This window comes from Carettochelys insculpta, chromosome 3 (assembly GCF_033958435.1).
Source record: "Carettochelys insculpta isolate YL-2023 chromosome 3, ASM3395843v1, whole genome shotgun sequence".
Lineage (NCBI taxonomy): Eukaryota > Metazoa > Chordata > Testudines > Carettochelyidae > Carettochelys > Carettochelys insculpta.
In genome coordinates this window covers 169,238,497-169,256,140 of record NC_134139.1, presented here as the reverse complement: position 1 = coordinate 169,256,140, position 17,644 = coordinate 169,238,497, and the positions used below count along the sequence as shown (strand labels likewise).

The 17,644-nt window shown below is 42.4% G+C and overlaps 1 protein-coding gene across 3 annotated transcripts in view; it reads left to right on the top strand.

Annotated features, from left to right (window-relative positions):
- ARHGEF10 (Rho guanine nucleotide exchange factor 10) overlaps positions 1-17,644 on the top strand; it is a 183,655-nt gene that overhangs the window by 131,190 nt on the left and 34,821 nt on the right. For all 3 annotated transcript variants that reach the window (XM_074991190.1, XM_074991189.1, XM_074991191.1), the window contains 4 exons: positions 1,561-1,647; positions 3,122-3,345; positions 4,496-4,653; positions 16,683-16,825. In XM_074991190.1, coding sequence (XP_074847291.1) covers positions 1,561-1,647; positions 3,122-3,345; positions 4,496-4,653; positions 16,683-16,825 — 612 coding nt within the window. The remainder of the gene's footprint in view (positions 1-1,560; positions 1,648-3,121; positions 3,346-4,495; positions 4,654-16,682; positions 16,826-17,644) is intronic.

Here is a 17,644-nt window from a genome sequence, read left to right as displayed (position 1 = left end):
CCAAGGAAAGGTTCTCCTACCACCACTTCTACTGCTCCCAAGAGAGCTTGGCTTGCCGTTACTCCTGAAAATAGTGCGGAGAGGTCTGGTCACTACTTCTTGGCAGAACCACCTTGCTTTTATCCTGTCTCTGTGCAGTTGGGAAGGCTCCACTTGCTGTTTGCTTGAGGGAGTGGTGCCCCAGTATAGAGTCAGGCCACAGGAGCCTCATGCCACACTGTGTGCCAAAGCTGGTTGACCTGCTTATTAGCTTTCACTGTGCTGCACATACTGGTTTAGAGTACATGTGTGTTACTGTTCTTTTAAAGCCAGATTTCCTGTCAAAGGCCTTATTTGCTACTCTGGCCATATCAGGACCTAACTACTGCTGTTTTAGTAATAAAAAACTTCATCAGATTTGACCAAATCATGAACAGTGACACAGAAGGGCAACAAGCAGCCCAAGAGATGTCCCAACCTGACATGCCTTTTCTGTCTCCAACAATCTAGGAGACTATCACAGCAAATGGAATACGTTTTAATGGTGTCTGCAATTTCAACACGTGTCACTGAGCAACGAGCTGATCTAGACTTCGACAGTTTTTTTTTGTTCTTGATCTTTCAGTGGCACTCTTTTAATGGACTGCCAGTGAACAGACATACGTTTGACAGAGAAGGCAGATAATAAAGCTTGCCTTTGAGAAAAGAATTCACAGATCCTGATGGGGACACCTCTAATAGATGACCTTATTTTCAAAAGTGCTGAGCAACCAGCAACAAGCACTGACTTCAGGGGGAGTTGCTGCGTTCTCTGCATTTTTTAAAATCAATCCATGTGTACACATACCTAAGGTAGGATTTTTAGGTGTCTGATTTATGCACCCATTTCTAAGATCTTGTCCTTCATGAGTAGGTAGTGCTGTGTATTGATAAGTTTTGAAATAGCCTGATTTCCTAACTTTTAAATTCTTCAATGTTATCTCATTTTTTCCTGTCACATTCTGTAGTGGCATCAAACTCCATGACTTTATATATACTAAACAGAAAGTATTAGAGAGGTATCCATGTTAGTCTGTATCTTCAAGAACAAGAAAAAGTCCTGTGACACCTTATAGACTAACAGACATTTTGGAGTATAAGCTTTCATGGGCAAAGACCCGCTCCATCAGATGGATCTAAGGTGCCACAGGACTTCCTGTTGTTCTCTAAATAGAAAGATCAGTCGTGAACATTTCAGATGGAGCCTATCTACTTAAAAGCACAAGTCCTTATTTAATGCCTTCAAAAATACAATTTTATATAACTGACTTTGATGTTATATGTGTAAATGTTAGTTTGAATTAAACACTTCTTAAAATGTGTATCTAAACTCTCATGAGTGTTAAACGGAGGATGTAAATCGGTTACTACTAATGAGGGTTCCCATTTTGCAAAGCATTTAATATGATGCTAAAGTCCTTTGCTGAATTAGGGTAAATTTAAACATGTGCTGGACATGCTTTGTTGAAATGGAACCTTCATCAGAAAGGGTGGATGATTCTGCTTCACTGTAAAGGCCAATCAATTTTCTTTTTTTCCAAGATTGAATGTGCTGCTTACAATCCTGACCCTTACCTCTGCAGTGAAACTGAGACAGATTCCTGTTCCGTGGAACATGGTTTCCTGTGGGTAAGTTAGTCTTCAAACATTAAGTGGGTGGGTTTTCAGTCTTTCTTAACTTATTTTAATTTAATAATCCACAATAGATGGGTTTGATATGCATCCACATTCTGAGTGACTCAATTCTGTAAAAGAGATCCATTACATTTGTCCTTTTGTCCCCATAAGCTCTCTCTCTGTGTGTGTGTGTGTGTGTGTGTGTGTGTGTGTGTGTGTGTGTGTGTGTGTGTGTGTGTGTGTGTGTGTGTGTGTGTGTGTGTGTGTGTGTGTGTGTGTGTGTGTGAGAGAGAGAGAGAGAGAGAGAGAGAGAGAGAGAGAAATTACCAAGTACTCAGCATAGCCACAAGCGAGTCATGCAGCTGATCTCAAATGAGTTGCAGTAAAACTACGTATGATGTAGTAAATGACTACAACACATCATAATTCATTCCATAAAAAAGGATTCTAAAACAATTCCATTTGGACTGTTTTTATGTCCTTTAGACATAAAACTAAGCAGGCATGAATACTATGATCCCAATTACAAAGACACCCCTGCACACCAGAAAGTATGGCTAATGGATTTTTAAAAAAACCTCTGCCAATTTGAATAGCTTTTCCTTACGTAATTATATTGTGATTTTTAGAAGATGATAGTTGGGGACTGTCCAGTAGCAGAAGCAAAAGCTGGAAATACACTTTTTTGGAGGTTTGTTTTGAGATGATATGTGTAACTCACTTGTGACTTTGCTAACTGTAAATACAGTCATGTCAGACTTATCCCAATAAAATCTTTATACCACACTGGAATGTTCTCTCCTTCCCTTATGACTAGTTTAACTATTTCTAGGTATGCATCTCTTTCTCTGCCCTTAAGGGGGAGCTCTTCCAGCCTGCCCACCATTCTAATGTACACTGGTGTACAGTGCAGAGCTGGCAATATTAGATCTTTGTGCAGAGAGAGATTTAAGATCCAGTTTCTCCTGAATCCAGAGGGATAGAAATGAATGCCTAAAAACATGGGGAGTTGATAATCCTTTCTCTTAGAGGACTGTATTTGTTTTGGACCCTCTAATTACAGAAAATATTGGGCCTCAAATTTCCAGCTCCCATGTTTATAATTAAACTAAAGCAGAGCTTTCTAAAACTTATTAGTTACAGAAGACATATCACACAACTGTTATGCATTTTATTAGTATTACATTCCTTATCTATATATGCAAGTCTCAAAATAATAAACTTATTTAGAAGATAAATAACAACCTTCCTTTTAAAAAAGAAAGGTCAGAACAGTCTACACAAGTGTGCTGAGGAAGCTAATATTCCTTTGCAATATAAATATATTTAAAATATATTATGTTTTTGTGTGCTAAATGAAGAGCTCCTTTAAATGCTTTAAGTGTGGGAAGCTGTCTTAATTAGTTTGCCATGTGTTTATCATGGATAACTGTTAACCTTTTGGAAGGATGTTAATCTTTTACTTTCTCACCACTCTCTAATTCAGATTGGCAGTTGCACTAATCAAATGGGCCAAATTGCAATTGTCTCGTTTCAAAACTCCAACCCCAAGGTTATTGAGTGCTTTAATGTGGAATCACGCATTCTCTGCATGGTCTACATTCCAGAGGAGGACAAACAGAAAGAATTAAATGTGGCTCCTGAGTCTGAAAATGTGGTTTCAACAACTTCAAAAGTGCCTACTGTCTGCTTGGGCATGGAGGAAGGAAGGTGATAGTCAAATTCAATATATTGCATATCACTTACATATTTGTTTGGTTTATGCATCTACAGTGAAATATTGTCTATTCACTGCTACCTGTACCTCCGAAAATCATACTACATTTATACCTATGAGTAAATGGACCCGTCAGTTATCGTAAGATGCTATCACGTACCCCAGCAACAACATACATGTAATACAAATTAACATACAGATAACATTTTTAAAACTTATCATACATGGGTAAAAACTAGAAAAACTAATAAATACCTCTGAAGAAAAAGGGTTAATTTCTTGAAATAACATAATCTCTGTAAAACACAAGTACAATTGTTAGGGATATTCCATCATTCCATCATATAAATAATCAGGAGGGTTTGAAAGTGCTGTTAGCAACATAAGAAGGAAGGAATTGTTTACCTTTTACTATGCACGATTTGACAAATTTGTCATTCTAAAAAGAGAAAACACAAGGTTGTTTATTATGTATGAGCTGAGTCCTTTCACTAGGTCATGTCTGATTCATGGAGGAAAACAAAAGTGAGTTTTTTTATGAGATTTGTGAGATTTTTTGATATGGTAAGCAAAGGCTGGCGGATGTAACTATTGAGAGTATAATAAAGAGAATGTGTGTTTTCTTCCTGCTAGTGTAAGTAAGGGACTACTCTTTCTATAAAAATAATAGTATGTGCTTTCTAAATTTAAAGCAATAATGTACAGTCATACTAGTTATCTGCATGTTCATGTTAGATCTACCTATTTACACATCCTTTCTGGCATCATGATAGAATATAGAAAACGTGACAGAGAATTTAAAAGTAAATTGATTTTTGGTACTGAACTATTTTCTTCTTTCTTCTGTCAAATAGGGCTGGTCCAAAGCTCGCTGAAGTCAATGAGAAGACTTCATTGGGCTTTGAATCAGGTCCTTGAGAGGTACAGCTACGGTCCTATGAAGGAAGGCCTCTCAGTGGGGGTGAAATCTCTCTAAATCAAGAAGTTTATTGTTTGGGCCTAAAGTACATTTTTAGCATTTTTATCTTTATTTTCTCCCAGTACTTGTGTTTCTGTAAAGCATTTTGTGACCTTTATGATAAGAAGTGATTAAGAGGTATTTACATTTGTTCATTTTCCTTTTTTTTTTTTTTTTTTTGGTAGCATTTCTATTTACAAGAGTCATCAAGGCTCAAAGAAAGTCCGACTTCAGCACTTCTTCACCCCCGAAAAATCAACTGTCATGAGCCTAACATATCTGTCACAGTACTTGTTTGCTGGTCTGGTTAATGGGAACATTGCAATCTACACAAAAGCAGCAGGTAAAGTTTTAACATCCTGAGGAACTCCTGTGTCAATATATTTTGGCAGAAGCAGATTTCCACTGGCCGATTTTTCTTTTCCTGAACAGCTTATGAATTGAATTTACTACATTTTGCTGCAAATGTTTATTTTTGAAATGTTCTCTTTGCAGACTTACAGCTATTGCTCTTCCAAAAGGGCAAGGTGTGTTTGGCTGTTAGTCCTAATTTATTAGTGTTATATCAGTGCTGTTAATGTGCACATGATGGTATTTGCCCAAAACCCCAGTCAGGATCAGGACCACATTGTACTAGCTAGTGTAAAATACATATAAAGACTGTTCTTGTCCCAGACAGCTTATAGTAGGTCAGAGATGGGAAACCAACATCATGTGGATTGGATTTGGCCCTGGCTTGCCTTGATTCAGCCTGTGGTGAGGCTCATGACTTTCCCCCACCAGCAGGGCAAACTGGCTCTAGTGCCCCAGCCCTGCAGCAAGTCTCTGAGCCTCAGCGCCCCCCTACCCTCCGAACCCCGTGTGGCTGGAGCATGAGCATCAGCTCCTTGCTACAGTGAGAAGCAGCAGAGAACCGAGGAGGAAGCAGCTCTGCACACTGCTGTTCTTCTTTCTCCTACCCCTTCCAGCTGGGGGAATGGCAGAACAGGGAAGCTAATATGGGGAAGGTCTTTCCCAACGTTTGCCTTCAGGCTCCACCCCCATTACACCCATTGGTCAGGAATCATGGCTAATGGGAGTGTTGGAGGCAGTGTCTGCAAGCACAGGGCAGTGCAGAGCCTTCTGTGTTCACCCACCAAATGGGAACTGTGCCAGGTTAGGTGTCACAATCCCCTGCCTCTCTTGCACCCAGCCTCCTGCCCACATCCCACCCATTGTCTTCAGCCCCCTCCCGCACCCTGCCCAGCTTCCAGCCCCACTCCAGCCTCTTCCCACACACCGAACTCCTTATTTTTGGCCCCATCCTAGAGCCTATGAGGGCCCCACAAAATCAACTGGTTCTGGGCCTGCCCAAGAGTTAAACCAGCCTGGGAAGGAAATCCTGAGTCTCAGTGCTCCTGCACCCCCACAGGGCTGGAATGTAAGGGAACGCTGGCACCCTGAGTGTCATGAGTGAGGGAGTGAGGTGAGTGTTTGTCTTTCATTTTTCTTATTTGCTTCTCATTTGTGTTTGGCCCTCTGACTGAATTTTCTGTAGGTTGGTGGCCCCTGACACAAAAAATCGGCCTCATCCCTGCTATAGGTGCTAACAGTCAAGGCACTGAATTTGGCAGGTGCTCATTTCACACTAGTTCCCAATACTTGAAAAATGGAAACGTTTTCTCTTTGCTAGCTCTTCTAGTAAATCCAAATTAAACTGGTGGATATGGTGAGCAGGTGGATGGATAGTTCCTCTCTCGATCCAGTTCTCCAGTAGCTCACAATGAAGCCTGGCTCTCCCATTGCTGTTACTTGAGAAGGTTTCCGATTGTGGTTTATTTTGAACAGTGGGGTCTGAAGAGGTGTGAAGGATGCTTCTTTCCCATGAACTGCCACATGCTGCCCAGTAGTCGTCTCCTTGTCTCCCTCACTGAGCTCTCTTCTGCATGGTGTATTAGACGACAGACTCCTTTGAGTATATTGCCCAAGAGAATGACAGGCCTTCACTATGCAATTAGATCAGCTTAACTACATTGCTTAGGGCTGTGAAAAATCCTATACCATTTGAAACATAACTAAACCAACCTACGCCCTGGTGTAGAGACTCGACAGGTTGATGGAACAATTTTTCGGTCAACCTAGCAACTGCCTTTTTGAGGTGGATTTATTACAGAAACAGAACACCTTCTGCTGTGATGCTCTAGCATTTCTACTGTAGGCTTATCCACGGTAAGAACCTGTCTGTGATGTTGCAGTGGATTGGCCTTTATCATGTTCACATGCATCCCCTAACATCACTCTGAGGGTCCCAATTGCTGTATATGGCTATAGAGGTTGGTACATGAAGTGAATGGATATTGCCTTTGCTTCCGAAAAGGATGCATGCCACCAAAAAAAGGGAGTAGAATCCCTCTGTAGGCAAGAAGAGATGCTCTGGGATCCACATCTGCAGAGGCAGATAAGAGGAAGACAAAGCCCTTAATCAAATAGCAGTATTGTACAATATAAGGAACTTATCAACCAAGGATTGTGTTCAAGTTACCTGAACCTTTGACATGGAAAATCATGCAGTCATTTCTGACTCATCTTGCAGTACCTTCCCCTACAATTTGCCTCCCATCTGTTATTACAGCTCTTCTTGCCTAATAAAAATGTTGCCAGTCATTTGTTCCCACATTAGTATTAATTTTCCATACAGTTTGCTGCTGTGGTTTCTGTAAGACACAGTATGCTGATGCAGACACTGTCAGCCCTGAAGGAGGGTTGTTATGCAGCACTGACCTATTTTACCAGGCATATGATTTTGAGCAGTAGGACAAGAGGCACAGCAACTGTGGCCTAATAAGTATTTCATATAATTTATCATCACAGAATCAAAATCTCACCTTTAGTTCTACACCGTGTGTCATTTTTCAGTCACGTTCATTGTACTAATGATTTGATATATGCAGATTAAAAGAGAAGAGGAGAAGATTGAAATGTGAAATATTGGATATTTTCTAGATAAAAGCAGCTTGCTGCACTGTAAGACATTCTTGCCTGCTTGCTTGTGTTCAGAGAAGGGTAAAGGCTAATTCCAGTGCACATGTTACGTAATTGGACTCTCACTGGGGAGTCCCATGGGGCAAAGAAAGATGCTGTGTAGCCGTTTCACAACTGTTATCACCATTTCCATCCTTGTTCCTTCCCACAAAAAATAGAATGGGCATGGATAGGTGTAGTCACATAGCCATCAGGTCTGTGCCTCATTCTATTTCCAGCCAACACATGGTTCTCACTTGCCATGGTTCTCACTGCTTTCGTATGGTACAGCACATGTTCAGTGTCAGATTGTCAGTGTGTGCAGATGCCCATATGCATTCCTGCAATCCTGCCCCTGCATTCTTTGCATCTAAAGGACCGGCACCCATTGCACTGCAGCCCGCCTGTCTTGTGGCTGCAGGAAGGGGGGCAGGATTTGTGCCAAATTGTTCCTTTTAAAGGGAAACATAAAAAGGCATGCTTAGCACATTAAGGAGGAGGAGGAGGACTGGGGAATTTTCTCAGGCAAACTCCCTCACTCACATATTTCTGTAAGGACAACAAATGTTTTACGTAACTCAACAACAGTTTGTCAAAATACAGTAAAACCTGAGTTATTTAACATAAGCGAGACCGACTGATGGTCAGATACCCGAAAATGTTGGCTAGGTGGGGTGCAGAGGGAGCTGTGGGGGTGAGGAGTGGGGACTCTCCGGTCTTCTTTTGAAATGGCAGTGAATGATGGCAGCTGGCTCCCTGGGTGGGCTGCAGGATGCCGGCTGCCACAGAGCACCTCCCCGAGGCTCACAACCCTCCCCAGTTCTGGGGAGCTGAGACCTCGCTGGTCCCAGGTCAGAGCCACGGCTGGCCCCGGGGAGAAGAGCCCTGGTGGCTGGGGCATGGAGTCCCAGTTGTGCCAGGTGGGCAGCCCCTGCCAACCCTGGATCACAGAGCCCTTGGCTGATCCTGGGACCCAAACTATTGCTGACCTCAGGCCACCTCCCTGCAGCCAGATCCCCAACAATCAGTCGATGCAAACCCTGGAGTGCAGAGCTACCACTGGGCCTGGGGTGCAGAGCTGCCACCGGCCCCAGGGCATGGAGCCCCAGCTGGCCAGGGGTGGGCTGCCCCAGCCGGCTCCTTGGAGCTGGCTCCTTGGAGCTGGTTCCTTGGGTGGGCAGCTGCCGCTGGCTCCAGGGCACAGAGCCCCAGTGAGCTACTGGCTGCCTCAGTGCCATTTCCCCTGGTCGGCCTCCTAGGTTGGTAGCCTGTGCCTCCCTGGGCGTACAGCCATGCCTGGCTTGGGAGGGGAGCCCCAGCCAGCCAGCCAGCCTGCATGGGAATGTCCCTGTGGGGCTGCCAGCTGCCCAGGGCGTACTGCCAGCTGCGCTGTGCTGTGGGAGATTATCCAACAGTCTGTTTCATTCCACACTTCCTCCGGTGGTGTCGGATAAAATGGAGTGTTGGTTAACTGGCGATTGGATAACCGGGGTTTGCCTGTATTTGTACTTCCCCATTGTAAGTCAGTAAATAATAGTAGGTAAAGGAACATGGCCTTTTTGAAATCTGGTCGAATTCAAAAATTGAGCTACCTGTGCCTTGAGGTACTACCTGTGCCTCATAGTGCTTGTAGTTTATTTTCCTGGTGTTCTGTGAAATAGCCACACAAACAAAAGCACGTTGTCCTAAGAGTCCACCCCTACTTTACACAAGTGAGTAATATTACTGTGGAAAAAATGAGTCTACTCATAACAAAGTGCTGCTATTATAGGTAGTATTGGTAGCATCGCTTTTTATTATGGTTATCTGACACTTCCTATTTTAACACACTACTTTCACTTGCTTATAACTTTGCCAAACATTAGCTACTTAGGCTGAAATTTTATGTTGGGTGTTTGATTTAGGCTGTTTTTAAAATATTTTGTGCCTAAACAATCCAGGCACTTCTGAGAATGAAGTTATGGAAAAACACATTATTTTGCCTAGGCTGAAAGAATCTGTAACTCTGTCCTTGAAAAGCTTTAGCTCTCAGTGCTTTGGAGCAGAGTCTTGAAATGTGGCCAGATGGTGGCCTTTATGGCACGGGTATGTTTTTTATCATCCTTGTGAAAAATCCACCTCAATATGACCAAGTTATAGGTTTCTGAGAAATCAGTTTGCTCCTGCTCAATAGAGATTTGGTAGAGCTTCTCAGTTCAGGTCCTGTAAGAATCCATCCATGCCTGAGTGGGACTTCCCATGCAATAGCAACTTCTGACTGCTCAGGGCCAAAATAGGTCTGAGTCCAGGTGGTGGAACTCAGAGCATGAAGCCTGTCTCTCTTGTGCTTTCAGTGTCCCCTGCCCTGCTGGACTCAGTGGGATAGAAGAGGAAGCTTCCTGATTTAAGTACACAGGGAAGAAGAGCTCGACTTTGGGGGAATGGGCAGTAGGAATATATTGAGGCAAGGAGCCTGGGGAAACAGGAAAAGGATAGGGGATTGGAGGCTGGAGGAGTGGGGAAGACCTGACTAGAAACAGGGGAAAGATTGGAACTAGCTGAGTTTGGGGCTTAGAGCTAGAGAGAAATGAAGCCGTATGGACTGACAACTAGTGGATGGAGGGAGGAGGCTGAGTTTAGACAAGGAGTCAGGGACTAGCTAAGCGAGGAGACTAAGGCCGTGTTTACACTACGAAGATTTGTTGCCAAAAACTTCTTTTTGGTGACAAAACAGCAAGTGTACACACTGCAACACAACTTTTGTCCCAATTGAAAAATTCCCACTTTCACTGACAAAAAACTTGAACCTCTATAAGAACTCTTTTTTTCTTTTCCCCTCCCTTTATTGTTGACTAACGTGACACCCCTTCACAAAGCACTTTTCCACTTATATTTCCCTCCAGTTGGTGTCTCACAATCCCCATGCCGCTGCCCTGGCCAGTGCTTTGAACTCTGCCAGATAAACAGCAATCTGCCCTTGGAAGCCCCAGGAAAGTCCCACTTGAAAGGCCCAGGAGTTGTAAATTCCATTTCCTGCCAGCTGGCTTAGTGAGGAGAGGTTTCATGGCATCTTTCCAGGTGACCGAGGCTGGCTGTCATACCATATGCTCCCCTGCTTGAACCATTGCAGAGCTGTTGGCCCATGATGGCTTCAGCACCACTGGTTTCTGTGCTGAGCTGGAATTTAAGAATCCCTCTTTTGTGCATTGTGCTTTGTAGCAGATACCTTGAGGTTCAAGGCAGACATCCCAGCAACACAGCTCCAGCAAAAAGGAAGAAGGGAGACTGTATCAAAAGCCTTGCTGAAGTCAAGGTATATCACATCCACTGACTTCCCCATGCCCACAGAGCCTGTTACCTCGTCATAGAAGCTAATCAGATTGCTCAGGCAGGACTTGCCCTTGGTGAATCCATGTTGACTACTTTTGATCACTCTCATCTCTTCCAAGTGCTCCAAAATGGAGTCCTTGAGGATCCCTTCCATTATTTTCCCAGGTACTGAGGTAAGGCTGTTCAGTCTATAGTTCTCTGCATTGTCCTTTTTTCCCTTTTTAAAGATGGACACTACATTTGGCCTTTTCCAATCAGCTGGAATCTCTCCCGATCTCCAAGAGTCTTCAAAGATAATTGCCAATGGTTCAGCAATGATGTCTGCCAATTCCCTTGGGTGCCTTAAATCCAGACCCATGGATTTGTGTACATCTAGATTTTCTAAGTAGCTCTTAACTTGTTCCTTCCCTGCTGGGGGCTGCCCTCCACCTTCCCATATTGTGTTATCTGGCACCGTAGTGTGGGAGCTGTCCTTGTCTATGAAGACTGAGGCAAAAAAATCATTGAGTACTTCAGCTTTTCTTTCATCATCTGTCACTATGTTACCTCTCTCATCCATTAACTGCCCCACACCTTCCCTGACAACCCTCTTATTGGTAACATGCCTGTAGAAACCTGTCTTGTTACCCTTCACATCCTTTGACAGCTGCAGTTCCAACTGTGCTTTTGCTGTCCTGATTACTGCCTGGCATTTCCAGCCATATAGTTATACTCCTCCTTAGTCGTCTGTCCAAGTTTCCACTTCTGATACACATCCTTTTTGAGCTTAAGCTGACCGAGGATTTCCCTGTTACTCCAAGTGCTAGTCCTGTTAGTGTCCCCCATTGTCCAAGTGCTTCCAAAGAAGCTCCCTGATGTTAAAAGCAGGTCTCCAGGCTCTTCTGACAGCCCTGATATCTGGCTTCCAGATAGCAATTACCACACACTTTTCTGCTGGGGAGGGCCGCTCTCATTCTAGTGTCCTTTCACCACGGGTTGGGTGCCAGTTCAAAATGCAGCTCCGGAAAATTTGCTTTATGTTACCTAAAGTTCTGTAGCTGCTGCTTGTCATCCCACACCTGCATGTGATCTGTACTGCTAAGTTGCTACTGTCCGTAAGCCATAGAAAGTCATTCACCTGCGAGTCTTCCTCTTTCAGTAACTTCATGGTTAGCTGCACTGCCGTGTGTGATGTCCTCACAACACCTAACAGAGCACTGCAGATGTAGGAGTGTATAGCAAGGAATGGCAGTTGGAAAACTGGCATGAAAGAAAGCCAGAAGCCACTGGAGGGCTGGGACACAAAGCAGTACCCGATATGGTATTTTACATGGCCCGAGTTTCACTGCATCCTGTTCTGCAGTCCCACACACCTAGTTGATATCATCAGGCAGTGTGGGATCCGTAACCAGTTGATATCATCAGGCAGTGTGGGATACATAACCACAGTGCATTGCTCATGTTGTTGATGATGGCATTCAATGTGGACATGATCTGTCAATAGAGAGGGCAAGTGTGAAATGCTTTGGCAACTTTGCTTTTGTCAGTTTTTGAATTCGACAAAACTTTGTAGTGTAAACAAACCCTCAGAATGGGAACTATGGTGGGAGGGTGAGGGAAGACAGATCTGCAGATGAGCCAGGGTATAGGGGTGAGAGCTGGGACTTGCTGGGCACAAGAGGTATGAGAAAGGTGCTTGAGACACCTGCGGAGCAAGAGAGGGGTCCAAGTAAGAGCCGAGACTGCATGGTGTTGCCTGGAGGTTAGGGAGCTGCAGAGGGGAAAGACAGATTGGACAAGGAGTCAGGGAAGAGGAACTGGAAGTGCTTGGACAAGGAGACTGGGACTGGTGGGAAAAAAGAGGAAACCTTTGTCTTTTGTCAGTTGTCGTAATTTGATATGCTAACTGTATTGGTCAATATTAAGTATATTACAGTGTCTGGATTTTCAAGTTATCAGTGTTTGAATTCTTTGGGATATTTAAGATAAATGCACTTGACACTTGGCAAGTATTTTGTGTTCTGTTTTGAAATTTATGCTAACATGCTTCTCTTTTCTAGTTTTTTTTCCTCATTGAATGCAAGGGGAAACTTGTTAATCTAATTTGTATTATTATGTTATGTGTTGGTTTTGTATCATTATTTTTGTTGCTTTTAAAAGGACACTCAAAAGTAAGTAGTATAACACCAACCTGTGATTGCCTTAGATGACAATGTGCCAGTCAACCATTGTTGCTTTTTTGGCAGAATGACAAAATGAGAATTAGAGGACAGAGAAAAAAAGAAGGAAGTGAAATATATATTTTGATTTTAATGAAGTATTTGCTACAATGTCTTTCTTGCACTCAAAACGAACCTAAATCCACTCATGTATGAAAATTTTCATGTGGATAGGAAAGGAGTGAAGGACCATAAACAAAAGATAATGATAAATAGCCAAGTAGTTAGTTAAAGAGGAGGGTGGACTTTGTAGTCAGGTACTGCTAAGATCTGAATTAGGTCAAGTCTTTGACTTCATTTAAGCTAATTGGTCTCCTCAGGATGCAAATGCAAAGGTCACTCATGCAGATCCAGCTGCAGGACTGAGGCCTTGTCAGGGAGAAGGAGTAGAGAATCCATTAAAGAAAGAGTGCTAAACTGAGAGAGGCTACAAAAGCCAAGAGTTAAAAAAAAAATCATACAAAAGGCAAATAGAATCAAGGCCAGGAGATAATATTAAGATCCAACTTGGGGAGAAAAAAAATAAACCTAATATATTGGTGGGATAAGTATGCAAATAGAGATATTCACAGAATGCAGGCAGCAGGAAGTTGGAAATGGAGACTTGGGAGTGAGAGCCAAGCAGATGTGTTAGCTATAAGATAGTAGTGGAAAGGTCAGTGCACATTTGGCTTGCATTCCCAGAGCCATGGAGTCTCAGGACAGGAAAGTAACAATTTAGGTATGTTGCACCTGGAATATTGTATTGAGCTTCAGGCACTTCATTGCCAGTAAAACACTGACTTTGGAATTTAGAGAACAATAGCAACAATCATCTGGAGACTAGAAATATTGACTTATGGGTAAATAGTGAAAGAGTTTAGCTACGCAATCATTCAGTAATATCATGATAGCAATCTGTAAACATTTGGAGGGGGATTAACACCAAGGAGGATGAGGTATTATCCTGCAGTGTTGAAAGGGGGAAATGTATGAGTAATAGGAGGAAGATAGGAATGGGGCAATTTAAATATATAACAAACCTTCTGACAGTGAGATCTCTCGATCTGTGGAATAGTCTCCTAAAGGAAGTGATGGGAGCCCCATTTGCTTATGAGATTTAAACCTAGACTGAACAAAAGACTATTAACTGTACAAGTGTGGTGCACTAGCAGTGACACTGAAAAAGATAAATATTGTTGTCCTCATGTTGGCACTATGTCCTTATCCATACTTCAGGAAATACCTTGAATTCTGCAAATATTGAGCTAGTGACCTAATCTTATTTACTCACCTAAGGCGGGTGCTTTCAGTACCATCCATGTAGGTGGCTTAAAAAAAGCTGGAGTATGATAAAGTCTGTAACTTTATATAGAAGATTGAAATCCTTGAATTTGATACTCAACATTGGTTCATATTTGGGAAACACTTTTTCCGTGCTCGCACATGCATATGCAGGAGAGGGTTTTGCTGGGCATATGAAGGTATGCTTTGTGTTCAGAGAAAAACAGATTTGAGCCCTAAAATAGTTATCCCCGGATGCTGGAAAATGTGCTAATGTTTGCAAACATCATTTTGCTTTTAAATGTCTCATCTTATCATTAATAAATTAAATAACGATCTATTCATGTATCCTGTCAAGTAAAAATGTTTGTGCTCAACTGTACAAATAAAGTCATAAACCCTAGTCCCAGAGTTCTGATGGGAGCATTATTGAAATTATCAATAGGGCTGCTGTGTAAAAGTTGCCAAACAAAACACGCATGTTAAGTTCAGCTCAGTTGATGGACCCAAGAGAGAGGTGAGACAATAAATGCAACATTTTGACAGGGAAAGTAATTTTTTTTAATTGCGTTGTTTGTCATACCAAGAACAGAAAGCAAAACTAAATGATGCAATAGTTCAGTGGTTTTCAGTTTCCTGTTTCATGTGAAAAAATATGCCTCCCCCCCTTTCCTATGAATGCTGCTCTGGTGCCTGTTTGCCCATCCACTGGGATCTGTATCTCCATCAGTGGGTGACAGAGCTCTTTCTCATGCAGTGCATGAATTGTTGATACCAAACGTCAAGTTTTCAGTGGACAGAGGGATGGCTGGTTCAAATTTGAGTGGCATCACAACCCAATGCATTAGGTTGCAATGCCACTCCTTGAAATTTGGCTCATCCATCCTTCTGTCTATGTGCCTGTATCAGATGAGTCAAAGTTCATTGGTGCTGCAACCACGCAGCCAGAAAAACATCCTGATTACACCAGCAGCAGCCATGCAGAGGTAGTATTTTCCTTTGCTTAAAAGTGGCTGAGTCCATGACTCCCTTACCCCCAGCTCCAGGGTCTGTAGCACTCAGAGCAAGTGCAAAATTTAGTGGGGGTGGCCATCAGTGTATGACCAGTTTAGGAGGCTCAGAAGGAAGTTGATCCAAACTCCTCAGAGCCACTGTCATTGTCCCATAACAACCTTTGAGTGCTTGCTGAGGTGTGTCTTACCTTCTGCCATTGTTTCACTTCTGAATTGTTTCCCTTACAACCCTCTGTTAAACTAAATCAATATGTTCACACAGTAAATGTGCCAATAACCAGGTCAATGTGCAGTATTAATAAATTATTAGATATAGAGTAGCTCTATATCCCTCTTGAGTGCTATTTATTTAACTTCAATTACATAAGTCGTCCCTGTGACATCCATCGGATTCTCTAACTGCCTTGCTGAATCTGCACTCATACAAACAAAACAGAAATTATAAGAGAAAGGGATCACTACTATCTCCATTTTAGAAATGATGAGTTTAAGTTCAGAGAGGTTACATGAGTTATCCAACCTCACACAGGAAGCCTGTGACAGATTTGCGTGTTAAATCTAGATCTTCTGAGTCCCAATGCAGTGCTTTAATTACAGACCAGCCTTTTGCTCCACCAACCTCATTTACAGGTGCAGTTAAGTTGTGAAAAGGCCTAGCAGGAAAGATAACTTGTCTTTTAATAAGCTAGCTCTGTGCTTCACCTTCTAAGAAGGTAACTATACTTGCCTGAGAACAAGTCCTGTGGCACCTTATAAACTAACAGATATTTTTGGAACAAACACTTTTGTGCCACAGGACAGGACTTCTTGTTGTGCCACAGGTGCCACAGGACTTCTTGTTGTTCTCAAAGATACAGACTAACACAGCTACCTCTCTTATAGTTGTGTGAAATTCTCTCAAATGAATGCTTCAAGATTTGGACTTCAGTTAGTGTAAAGTCAAAGGAGATGAACAGCTGGGTTCTGCTCTGAAAAGCACTACTTTGAAAATGGCAATATGGTGTTCCATGGGTAATAACAGCAGACCAAATCCGTAAAGTAGGTTTTGGTTGGTTTTGGTGTTAGTTTTTTTTGTTCGGCAATTATCGCTGCAGGCTCAGCATAGGCTCTGAAAGTCCAGCTTTGTTTTTTGTTTGTCGTATATCATCACTGGCTGTGAAGATACTATAGGCTAGTTGAATGTGTCATTTCATTTCTGACTCTCCAGTGTTTTGAAATTGTCTCCTGCACATCCCACTGATTTTACAGTGGTCTAACTAAGACCATAGCTGGACCAGAGACATTGCAGAGCTGTCAACAAGAACCCAAGTTAGCTTGGAGTGTCACAGCTTGTGTCCTGAATGTAAGGAAATGCTTTCTTGTAACTGATTATCTTTACTTTTACAAGTTTCAAGATGATTTCTTACTTTCCATGTGGTAAATCTCTGTGTTTCTCTGCAACTTGTTTTTTTTTATAAGCACTAATAGCTCAGTCAAATCTGGGTGAGGCATATTGCTTTCCAAGCTGCTTATTCTTAAGAGAATTTGAAAATCAAAAATTCCATTTTTATTGTATGTAATATTTCAACTTGCTTCTTTTCTTTGTAAAGATGGAGCCTGGAATTCAGAACCCCAGAACGTAGTAAAATTAGGGGTTCTGCCAGTTAGAAGTCTCCTCGTGATGGAAGACACCATTTGGGCTGCGTGTGGTGGACAAATTTTTATAATCAGTACTGAAACACATACTGTTGAGGTAAATGCGTTTACAAGTATTATTTGTGTCTTGTGCCATTAAGCATCCTTATTCTAGTTAACATTGGTTAACTTTAAGCATTAAAAATTGACTTGGAGAAACCATAAAATTCAGAGTATGCTAAGAAATGTGGTTTGTATTGAGCTGATTTCACTTTCCCTGAACCATGAGCTTGTTTTAGGTTGGCATTTATTGCCAATATGGTTTGTATGGATTTTGGTCTGATTTCTTACCTCCTTAAGCCAGGCTCATGGCAACTGACAGAGAAAGAAAGATTGCTGGAAATCAGCATGACTTGTCTACTAATTTGGGGACCAGCACTTGTGGGCTACATATATACAGCAACTGGGAGGTGTGGTTCCCAGCTTGGGTGGATATATATGTGCTAATGCTGGTCAAGCCAGAGCACTACAATTAGGAATGTAGCTGCAGCTGCACAGGTGGTGACTTGGGCTAGCTGCTGAGTACTATCCCTTAACAAGAAGAGATAAGGACCTTGGCTTGTTCAGCCTAACAAACTGAAGGAGGCAGAGAGATATTGTTTGCTCTTTATAAAAACCATTAGAAGGATAGACCTCAGGGAGGGAGAGGCATTATTTAATATAAGGGTCCATGATGGCATAACTAAAAATGGATACAAATTGGCCATCAATAAATTTAGCCTTGAAATTGGATGAAGATATCCTATCATCAGTGGAATGAAGTTCTGGAACTGCCCCCCAAGAGTAGCAGTTGGGGGTGGGGGTGTGTGCAAAGAATCCTAATTTAAGACTGAGCTTAAATTCGTGGAAGGGATGGTATGATGAAATTGCCTACAAT